This window comes from Ascaphus truei, chromosome 8, assembly GCF_040206685.1.
Source record: "Ascaphus truei isolate aAscTru1 chromosome 8, aAscTru1.hap1, whole genome shotgun sequence".
In the NCBI taxonomy this organism is placed as follows: domain Eukaryota; kingdom Metazoa; phylum Chordata; class Amphibia; order Anura; family Ascaphidae; genus Ascaphus; species Ascaphus truei.
This window is the reverse complement of record NC_134490.1, coordinates 14,312,800-14,325,013: the sequence shown is the minus strand read 5'-3', so window position 1 is coordinate 14,325,013 and position 12,214 is coordinate 14,312,800. Positions and strand designations below refer to the sequence as shown.

Genomic DNA, 12,214 nt, shown 5'->3' with positions numbered 1-12,214 from the left:
GTTTGTTATGTAGCATAATATGGACTTTTCCACTGCTCATTTTCTGCATTCAAACCTTATGCCAAGTCTAGTAATCATTTTGCTGCTATTGGTGCTTGGAACATATTGCTGGGACTTCTCATAGCTAATGAGTTCATTTCATGTCTAATGTCAGTGAGATCTAATCAGATCATCGAATTAGTCATTTCTTCTTTGTACCTGTCAGTTTTTATTTACGGTCTTTCTCTGCTACATTGTTGCCTTTTTTTGCAAATGTGTAGAAAAAGTTGCCGGGTGGTAATGGTGCTGCTAAATGTAAGAGTCGGATTTAAAACAAATACAAGTTCTCTATGACCTTTATCAAGTCACGTTATTTCCAACCAGTGATTATTAATGAATTGAGGACAAAATGACAGAAAACCGCCAGGTTATGGAAGTTCGTTTGAGATGAGTGAGACCTTCTGTAGGTAAGGAATAATACTTTTAGGACTATGAGATTATACACACCTTACTTGGTCTCAAATCTAGAGATGGGCGAATCCACCCAAATCCTTTTCCTGGATTTTCTCGCATTTCCCCCCAAAATCCGTTTTGCGGTGTAAAATCTGCGGGCAGAGTTGGTCGGTTTTAATCCGCGCGGATTCATCAAAATCCGCCATTGGATACAATCCATTGCCGGATTTGTAGAATCTAATCGGCGGATTCAACATTCATTCCTTAAGAATCCGGCAACGGATTGCTGAATCCACAGAGAGTATTGGTAATAATAAATAAAAAAATATCCGCAAAACATGAATTGACATCTTTGAGATTGATCTGCCAAAGGGACCGGCCGATCCTCTGCGGATCCAAATCCACCAAAAGAATGCACCCATCTCTACTCACATCATACATAAGACTGTAGGCATTGCTACAGTTACCAGCAGTTTAACAATCAAAAAGATTGGTTAAGTAAAGTGTGTTTTCAGTTTGTACAACTATGTACAGGCATACCCCGCATTAACGTACGCTATGGGACCGCAGCATGTATGTAACACAGGCATACCCCGCATTAACGTACGCTATGGGACCGCAGCATGTATGTAACACAGGCATACCCCGCATTAACGTACGCTATGGGACCGCAGCATGTATGTAACACAGGCATACCCCGCATTAACGTACGCTATGGGACCGCAGCATGTATGTAAAGCGAAAATGTACTTAAAGTGAAGCACTACCTTTTTCCCACTTATCGATGCATGTACTGTACTGTAATCGTCATATACGTGCATAACCGATGTAAATAACGCATGTGTAACAGGCTGTATAGTCTCCCCGCTTGAGCACAGCTTTGGTGCAGGTAGGGAGTTCAACTTTGCTGTTCAGGACGTGCTGACAGGCGCATGCGCAAGCTGCCGTTTGACTATTGGGCGATATGTACTTACTCGCGAGTGTACTTAAAGTGAGTGTCCTTAAAGCGGGGTATGCCTGTATCTCTGTGTGCAGGAACTTGACCTTGTAGCCCCGAGCTCCCTTCACTATTCCTTTCTCTCCTCAACCAAAACCTTCCGCCGTTAATCTGAAATAACCATGGACACCGGAGCTGGAGGTTAAAAACGTCCACAGCTTTATTAACCATAATGTTATACAAACATTTAACAACCACTTGTCCCTGCCAGAGTACTGAAACCTTTTGAACAGGTCAACAGTGCCCAGCTGTGGCCCCATACCCCGGCCAGGTACTGCTCAGTACTTCACTCGTTCCAAATCAATCAACCATAAGGAGGCAGTTCCCTGTACCCACCGCCCAGCGAAAACAGCTCCCTCTCCCCAACTGGCCCGGATAGGCCTCAAATATCCCACCAAATGATGCAACCTTGCCGCAGTGACAATCATACCCATAATTATCCCAACAATACTATGACAGTGCACGATACCCATAACCTTCCTATAACTATACATAGACTAGGGAGGGTGGGAAATTGTCTCTGTTTAGAGCGATGCGTAACTGCCGTTCCCAGCTTTCTACTTCCCATATAGCTGCTGCCAGACCCTCCTCTCCCAGTGGTCATCACAACCCCTCCTCCAATCTGTTAACCTCTTCACCCCCCTAACCCCCACTAGCCTGCTCTCCAATGCCCAGATCCCTAGGCAGGAAATCAGGGGCAAAAAGAGGGTGGGAGAGGAAACCAGACAGCCACCTGAACAGGAGAGGGAGCCTTTTCCCCTCCTAACCCAGGAGCCTAATTAGGGGCATGACACGAGACATGACATGAGATCTGTCAGGGTTCTCAAAATCAGTGAATCAAGTGAATGTACGCAGAAACCAAAGCAGACATTATTTGGAAGCTGGGCTCAATGCAATAGTGTTTCAGTATGTTACAGACACTCAAGTGTGGGAATTTGTTTTTATATGAGTTATAAAATATTACATCACACAAAACACTCGTACCCTTTAAATGCAGTGAGTCAGAATTCATCCAGTGAATAAAACATGCAGGAGTGGCCAACTCCAGTCCTCGAGGGCCACCAACAGGTCAGGTTTTAAGGATGTCCCTGCTTCAGCACAGGTGGCTCAATCAACGATTGTCAATGTCTTAATGAGACCATGTTACTGAAGCTGTTTCATGCTGCTGGGATGTCGGTCATCTGTGGGTAATCCAAAGGAAATAAAAACAGATCCAGTGCTTAAAAAGTTCTTCAAAATAAATGCACTGTGTGAATACAAAGAGTACTAGTATTCGTTGGACTTCTGCACTGTGTTAAATGGAAATTGGTCCTTATGTACGTTATTTAAGTTGTCAGAAAATGAAACATTCGCACAATATGTCAGCCCGTGTACAATGCTGATAGGTAATAGCTGGAATGTCAGTTTCTTCTGCATTCATTACTTAAAATACAGCTGAACAGCTTGTTCACAGATTCTCATTTTGACAGAGAGATGTACCAGTGACCTTGGCGTTTCAATAATTCGTATTAAAAGAAGTCTTGTTTGCCCTCAGCTTTTCAAGACATACTTGTGAAGAAGCCCATATATATCTCAAAGTACAGTATTATCATAATATTATGATGCAACCAACCTCATACTGATGAAACCCAAAAGGTCTGTGAGTAGGTTTACTGGCTATACACTTTTCTGACCCAGGCTGCGCTGAAAAGCTGTGTAATGCAGCAGGCATAAGCTTATAGGGGTCTATGTTAAAATGGATAAGAAGTAAAGAGTGACACACTGCTCATTTGCATGTAATTTCCCAGAATCCCTGGCTGCATTGGTAGCAATGTTTGCTAAGCAATAATGGGAAAGATAGAGTTGCAGACCTGTCTGAGACATACAATTGCACACAAGTGGTATTTTTATTTACTGTACATCATGATATTAGAATACATAAAAAAATGTCATTTAACAACTCCAAACAATTTATTTTAATTGTAGATGATGTGTTTTCCTCCATAAATTTATCTCAGGACTAATATGTCTGCAAGAGCTTTATGGGATGATTGTGATTTTCGGATAGAAACAGCCCTAATGCCCATCTCGGCCAATATAGAATTACCCCTAAGGGGTTGAAAGAGTCATAGACGAGTGGCCAGTTGTGCTGCGTTCACTCCCTCATTCTGGGGCTCATATTAGTCTATGTTTGCTTTAGTGTATCACTTTCTAGCAACTTTCTGTAAATGTTGAGTGGACTTCAAAGGTCTCCCAGTGCCCCACGGTGTATTATGGCCAAAGACTCCTTAGTAAATGTGGCCCTTTATCTGTCTCTCAATCCAACACTAATGGCAGTAATATGAGCAATATCATGAAAAAGTCACGTGTAAAGATGAAAATATGTCAAAGAATATATATATATATAAAATATTGTTATTCGTACACACGGGGAGCTCGCAAATGGGATGGGAAAGAAGAAATCGTGCACACAGAATAGAAATATGAGCCGTTTCTGCCTGTATTCTTACCGCACATTATCTATCACTCATAATGTTGCACTGGTGCTGTAGCTGAAAGGCACTTTCACACATACAGTAGGACCACATTGGGCTTATGCCAGTCAAATATTTGAAATAAAGTTGTCAATATTGAAACCTGAAGTCTATGGATTTTGTTATCTTGGGGGCCGATTCTAGAAAGTGGCCGATCAAACCTTAATTGGCCAAAAACTCCCTTTCAAGTTCCTGTAGGGGAGATTCCCGAAAGTGTGATAACCACCATTACATGTTAACTGCCATGCACACAGTTTTCCCCTTAAGGGGCTTATTCTATAGCAGCTGACGAGTCTGAACAGGCTGTGGTTGGTCCATATTCCACCTAATCGGCTTCTTTGGCCGATATATAATAAGCCCCCAAATCTCTCTTATTCTGTCTCCTTTAACTTGCCATTTGACATGCAATGGGTGGGCTTGAGTCGTAACTACCTTGTCACAAACAAAACAAACAAAACTCACAATCATCCCCAGTCTGTTATAACTTTAAAAAAAGGACAATCTTTAAACTTCCCAGCAGTTTCGTTGCAGATTGAGATACCTTTCAGACGAACAATATAGTTCCTCATGGGTTTCTACTCACATGCACCAAACAAAACACCCCAAGAAAACTTTGAGGTTTATAACGCTCTGTACAGTATCATTTCATCTATGGAGATGAATGTTAGTCAACTAAAAAATATACAGTAACAACCTATAAGTCTGCTCTTCATATCCTCCAACTGCACCTATTTAGCAGGCAATCTACCTGTGTTTTATATCATGTACCTATTCAATTCAGTTCTACCTATTGTACAGTATATCTGCCAGTGGATGCAGAAGCTGCAGCTATGAAGCAGCTGGGAGATTGATGTGGAAGTGATGTTATATCCCTGGCACTTAGCACTGAGACACACTAAATAAAAGGATATACAGTATACGACCAGATGGAGGGTGAATCCACTTGGGTACTCCTCACCCTCCATCTGGTCGTATCTATCCTTTTAGTTAGTGTTTCTCAGTGCTAAGTGCCAGGGATATAACATCACTTCCATTTCTGTCTGCTGACCTGGGGGTCAGAGTTATATCATAGGCTGCTAGCTATTTTAGTGTTAGAAATCAGCGCTCCCTCTTGTTTTGTTGTTTAGCTGGGAGATTGATGGTGTATCTGCTAATGATCAGCTGGTAACGGAGTATTTAACACAACTGCAAAGAAAAAAGATATTATTACAACCTTTTCCCCAAAAAACTTTTCGTCCTCACTTTGTTCTCTACATGGGATGGATAAGCACTAGGAAGAGGGTAATTGGTAATTATAACCTTCTAAACTGGACAAAAACGTGATAAGGTATGATGATGGAAAAAAGTGCTGTGTTAATATTATCGAGAGTTACTAGAGATGAGATACTGTGGTATACACTAATGTAGATATTGTGTATATGATTGTTTAAGAAGAGGGACCATTTGGACCCTTTTCAGTTTGCCAACCTGAATACACTGCATGGTATAGGTAACCATAGTATGTCCCTGAACAGGGGTTCTTAGGAAACCTTGGTTTCCTGCAATTTTCAGATCATTTGAAAATTGTATCAACTACAGAAGAATTTACAATGCATCTGATCTAAGATCCCAGCAATATAGGAATTACATTTGTATGGGCTTTTGAGGGGGGCTAGGGGGAGTTTGTGACTTGCCTGTGTCGAACAGTGTTTTTCAACAAGGAACCCTCAGTTTCCCTGGGTATCCCTAAAGGGTTCTCTGTAATTTTCAGGTCATTTTTCAGGTCAACAACATTTAGTGTAAGAAAGAAATCCTCCACAAGAATTATATACCCTCTGCACCGGATATATGTTTATATATTTCCTTTACAAAGCAATTTTGGCTGAGCGGATGATCAGAAGACAGCATTTAAAAATTGTACCAAATACAGAATTTACAATGCATCTGGTCTCAGATGCACTATTAAAGAGGTTGGGGTTCCTTACAATGCATCTGATCTCAGACGCGCTATTAGAGAGGGTTGGGGTTCCTTACAATGCATCTGGTCTCAGACACACTATTAAAGAGGTTGGGGTTCCTTACAATGCATCTGATCTCAGACGCGCTATTAGAGAGGGTTGGGGTTCCTTACAATGCATCTGATCTCAGACGCACTATTAGAGAGGGTTGGGGTTCCTTACAATGCATCTGATCTCAGACGCACTATTAGAGAGGGTTGGGGTTCCTTACAATGCATCCGATCTCAGACCCGCTATTAGAGAGGGAAAAAAATAAAATAAAAAACGGCAGCTTGGACTGCTGCTTTAAACCTAACTGTCATTACTTCAATGTGGTCCACAGTGGAACTACACTTTTGTAGCCTGACTCCAGTGATTTTCTTTGCACTAAGAGGAAGCTAAGATGCTTGGGAGGAGTTTAGCTCTTTTTCTCAGCACTTTCACTTTCTAGTTTCCCTGTAAATGTCTGTGTGCTTTTTATCATTCATTCAACATAGTTGGGACCGAGGAGAGAGTATCATTAAATGGTCCCTGCTTATTTTCTCAGAACCGCCCTGTGTCCTGGCCCATCTTGTCCTGGATATGGATAAACATTAGCAGAACCTCTCCCTAACTTCTCTCTTTCTCTGGAACCAGATCCACCTCTGAACCCGCAGAGCTTCTGAAATGGGAGCTTGGCAGAAACCCTGCATTCGTTTAACCCCCCTTATCTGTGTAAGGGGAGGGTCAGTAAACACAGGCAGCTCTGTGTGAATAGCACTGATTTCTACCCCCCTCTCTTTCCTTCACAGCCCCATCTCAGCAGCAGCATGACACTACAGGCTGTGGTAGGAATGTCCTGCTGGGGGCTGCTGCTCCTTCTCATTAGCTGCTCTGCACAGGGTAAGTCTGCTTCATTCATAACTTCTGTGTACTTTTTACACCAGTGGTGTCCAACCTTTTTTCGGTTTAGGAACCGTATGTGAAATTCTGAGGAACCCCAACCCTCTCTAATTGCACGTCTCAGATCAGAAACCTTGTAAGGAACCCCAACCCTCTCTAATTGCACGTCTCAGATCAGAAACCTTGTAAGGAACCCCAACCCTCTCTAATTGCACGTCTCAGATCAGAAACCTTGTAAGGAACCCCAACCCTCTCTAATACCGTGCCTGAGATCTGATGCATTGTAAGGAACCCCAACCCTCTCTAATAGTATCTGAGATCAGATGCATTGTAAGGAACCCCAACCCTCTCTAATAGCGAGTCTGAGATCAAATGCATTGTAAATTCTTTTGTGTTTTGTTCAATTTTAAAATGACCTGAAAATTACATGGAACCTTTAGGGATACCCGGGGAATCCGAGGGTTCCTGGCTGAAAAACATTGTTCTACACAGGCAAGTCACAAACTCTCCAACCCCTCAGCAGCCCATACAAATTTAGCTCCTATAATGCTGGGATCTTGTCCTGTTGTGTTTAGTGTGAGAAATCATTATTCTAACCTAATCTGTAGTGTCAGGTTACCATGCTGACCTCAGACTGCAGGGGATTCTGGGGAGACATCTATTGTAACCTCCCAGACACTGAATATTTCAACTGCTCATATCAACAGAACAAAGCGTTGAACTTAAAAATAAAATGAAAACATCCCTTGAAAGAGCAAATATGAGCTCTTTTAAGTGAGATATTTAATAAAGACATACAGCGCTGAGTTCGGGCTACTGCTTTTAGGGGTGCATGACACACACACACAACCTGTTTGCATTGCTGCAGTTCAGTGTGAAAAATGTTTTCACTCGTTTGTTTCTTTAAGGTTAATATTACTATTTAATGATATATGATTGGGGTCAGACAGCGCAAATATTTTTAGGCACAGATTTAAATCAGTGTGCTTGCCCTTCTGACAGCAAAGGTTTCAATTGTTTCTTCTGCCAGTTGTAGCTTCCAATAACACTCTCTAATCTCACCACACACATTCAAAAAACCACATAGAAATATACAGTATAACCACGCATAAGAGCTCTGATACATACAGCGTTTTTTATGAAGCTCTCAATTAGTCCAATATTTCACTGACTTCAGGTCACACTGGACATTGTGACCCCTACAAATTATGTGTGTTATGTGCCTGAGATGTGTCTTCAATAATGTGCAATAGTCATCGATTACCAAGGTCCAATCATTTGATCAGCCAATACAACTTGATAACCGGCGTCACACTTTAGCAGGGGCAACACTGAAGGAATTTAAAAATCTCGCTGTTCAAACTTCACTCATCCCGTCCTCACTTACACGCTACACACTCACCCTCCTTTTTACAGGCATGCACTCACATAGCATACGTACCTTTTTACTCAATACACACCACATTTATCACACTTTCCCTCTTTCCTCCCATCTTCCCACGCACCTAAGGCTACGTCCATAGCAGGGGAAGCCGCGCTGAGCCGCGCGGATGTTCCGCGCTGAGCCCCTGCATCCTCAATGAGGATGTCTTTAGAGGGGGCTCACGCGAGCGTCCGCAGGCGTGCTGAGGCGTTGGAATTTTCAGCCGACAGCAGAGCCTGTTTCTCAGCGCGCTGTCGGCTGAAAACCTCCAATCACAGCAAAGCAGCGTCAACATCACGGCCATAGCCTAAAAGCTATCAGACAAGAGTTGCAAGTCATTCGAAGGAATCCACACTATCTGCCATTTTTAAGCGTTCCCAGAAATTATCGAGTACACCAATATTTTTTCAAAATAGATAACTTCAGCGTGGATAGAGAACGTGTGGTATAATCAGGATGAAAATGAGATCGTAAATGCAAAAAAACCCAAAAACTAAATAGGATCAATTTAGTTGTACTGAACTTTTAACGCTACATTGTAGGTTTCATCAAAATGTAGTTACTGTATGGCTCCTACATGTTTAGGGCTTATTTCATCTGCCCATAATAGACGTGTCTCCTCCTTTCTTGGCCCCCACCAGCAATGCCCTTCCCCCTGCACCCACTAGTTAAAGCTGATTAATGAGACTAGTAATCTGGTTAAAGGGTCAGTCTCAGACACACGCTGCACTAAAGTGACTGGCAATGGTTCCCAAAGAGATAAAGGGGTAGACACAGGAAGCCACAAATTATGTTTTAGATCTGGAGTATTGGGGAACACCACTAATTCACCCCCTTGTGCCCACCCTGTATTCAGTCAATATATCTACAGTATGTATTTATTTATTTGCATTGAGGTTGAATCTCAAACCATAACTATATATTTTTTAAAGTGCCAATATAAATCGCCAACATTGGAAGATCAATCTTGTTTGTCAGAGAATCCATCTTTACTCTTCCTTATTCTCTCCTGAAAGCAAAGCTCTCATGGGGATACCTTTCGCAAAGGGGAATGGTTTACAAAAAGGACTAGTGGCACATGCGACGGCAGATGCACCTAACAGTTACGTTATTTTATATAAAAAATCATTCACTGGTGGCCATGCCAAGGATGTGAATTGTTAAGTCATGTGATATAAATGTACAATGTTAAAATTGTTTTACTGTTTATTTGCTGATTATTCAGAAAGTCCTTCCTTCCAACCTGGAATTTTGTACCGTTATGACTATACACTGGATTTAACGGTAGAGCATGCCTCCCAGCCAGCTATGCCAGGAAGTAGGCTGAAAGCCGAAGCCGCTGTACAGACTTACCTTCTGTGGAGAAATAAAATCCATCCAGATGAGCAACTGGTGCATGTGCAGGTTTGTACTATACATTAACTAAATGTGCAGTAAATACAGGTCAAACCCAGCCAGACTGGTAAACAACAATAGACTTTGGCCGATAAGACAAGGTGTGACTGTTCTGTAGGACGTGACGGAGATGTGGAATAAAGTGACTCTGGTTATGCTCACACCCAGAACTGTCAGAATTATACATGAAAGAGGCAATCCAAGCATGTAATTTTCTTGGTGAATTTGTATTATTTTTTAACATAAGTTTGAAGCAGGGGGTCTCCGGTGCTGAACTACATAGATTTCAGCTCTGGGGACACCCTGTGTCCGGAGATACTTACCTCCGTATGGGGTGGACGGTAGCTGCTCCGCTCGGCTTGCAGGGTTCACATAATGGTGGATTTCCAAAGCTCCCTCGCCCTGCGGGCCAATAGGAATACGTGACGTCATCAGGTTCAGCTTCCTATTGGCTAGCGTGACGCAGGAGCTTTACATTTGCTGAGATACCGCACTCCCTTTGGGGGTCTGTATCTTGGGTAGCAGAGGGTCCCCGGAGCTGAAATTCATGGGGTAGCTCAGAAGACCCCTATGTGGAAAAAATATAAGAAAATAAAAAGCGGCTTGGATTGTTCCTTTAATATGTTGATATTCAAGCCTGGGATCTGGCTATAGGAGTTGTGTTAGGCATTTGGACAGACTCTAGAGTGCCTTCTATTGACGTTCTGTAAGACTTGGACAAACACTGGTTTCTAAACAACATGACTTACCCTACCATTTATTGGTTTTCTCTATTCCATTTTCTGTTAGTTAATATGACACTTCTGCATGTGTAAATAACACTTACTTTTTTTTGCCGACACTTAATATCTCCTTTTATTCTTTTGTCTGAAGAGAAGCCTACAACTGAAATACTACAAAGAACTAGGAAAATATTCTCACCCTCATTGCTAGAGGGGCCTCTTTTTTATGGCAAAGTTGTGTATTTGTGTTCCCCCTATTCCTGAAAGGGGTAGAAGGTATTATTTTATGTGCGTTAGGTTTGTGCTATTGGAGCATGGAGTTGTGTTATCACAACAGTATCCCAATTAGAGTGACTTTAAAAACCTGTAATCTTGTGAGCCGGAGAACAACAATGCAAGATCTGTGTCATATCACAAGAAGCAGAGACAGCAAGAGTTCTGATTTTCAAGGACAGCTCTCCCTCTAGGAAGCAATGGCCAACTCCAGTCCTCAAGGGCCACCAAAAGGGCAGGTTTTCAGGATATCCCTGCTCAGCACAGGTGGCTCAATCAGTGGCTCGGTTTTCGACTGAGCCACTGGTTGAACCACCTGTGCTGAAGCAGGGATATCCTGAAAACCTGATCTGTTGGTGGCCCTTGAGGACTGGAGTTGGCCATCCCTGCTGTAGGGCTACAACTGCCTCTACCCACTAACCACAGTGTGTGCTTGAGTCAGAACAAGTACCACAGTCCAGTTTAACCACTTCTAGACGCCTCCAGTACTGAATGCGACAAGATTGTTCACACAATAGGTAAAATAATCCTCTTTCTTGCCGAGGTAACATGTTGTCTTTTTTGGAGAATAACATGTAACCAAGAAGATGTAAAGGTACATTGGTCACTTCTTGTTGATGCTTTGATTTTAGATCCAGGACTTTGCAATTCAGAATTTTCCAAGTCGAAGAACGAGTAATGTCTCCGTGGAAGACTCTTCTATCAAACACCCGATAGATGCAGGGAGCAGCAGTAACTTGGAACGCCCAATCGTCTTTCACTGGAATTCTGGGAAGGTGCATTGTAGCATATTTGTTGACTTGTAAAGCTCCGCTTTAAAAAAAAAAAAAAAAAAAAAGAAATCTTGAAAAGATTGAGAATCCACATAAACCTGTTGACTACAACAATATATTCATGTTTAATAACAGAGCACGGTAGATTGGGAGGTATACAAAGTAAACAGCACTCAATTAGTACATAAGGAGAAGTAATAAGAATGTAGAAGGTGCAACGGGAACTAGGGGGGCCCCTCAACCCTCCAAATAATACCAGTAAAAAAAATATATAGTTAAATATATACCTTTTGCTGATTAGCAGTTTTCTTTCTCTTGATTGTGTGCTGGGAACTATATATATATATATATATATATATATATATACATGTAGAGGTATCAGTACCGTGTTAGCCGAGCTTCAATAATCAAAAAATAAATAGATGATACCGTTCTGTGGCTAACGAAATGCTTTTATTTGTGCGAGCTTTCGAGATACATTGATCTCTTCTTCCGGCGATGTTACAATGAATGAAGCAAGGGTATACTTAAAAACAGTGTCTCTTGGAATGTTATCTGTGCTGGTCCTTCCCCCGGTGTGGATGTGTTTTATGGCTAGAGGTGTCAAAAGGTTCCTGAAAGCAAGTGAAGAAAGAGTGTGTATGTGTATCAGTGTGAATAAAAATGAATGGAGAGCCCACAGTATATACAGTGCTTTACAAAAGGTGTGTGTGGAGTGGGAGTGGATATAAATGGTGTGGGTGGGTGTGGAAATGTGAGAGTTTGTAGCACAACTAAAAGTGTGTGTGGATACTTTGTGGTCCCTATAGGTGTATAGGGATGGAAAAA

General features: G+C 42.0%; 1 protein-coding gene across 1 annotated transcript in view; it reads left to right on the top strand.

Moving 5' to 3' along the window:
* Positions 1-6,355: 6,355 nt before the first annotated feature.
* LOC142501145 (microsomal triglyceride transfer protein-like) overlaps positions 6,356-12,214 on the top strand; it is a 44,621-nt gene continuing 38,762 nt past the window's right edge. The window contains exons 1-3 of the mRNA XM_075610580.1: positions 6,356-6,800; positions 9,449-9,627; positions 11,246-11,389. Coding sequence (XP_075466695.1) covers positions 6,728-6,800; positions 9,449-9,627; positions 11,246-11,389 — 396 coding nt within the window. The 5' untranslated portion in view covers positions 6,356-6,727. The remainder of the gene's footprint in view (positions 6,801-9,448; positions 9,628-11,245; positions 11,390-12,214) is intronic.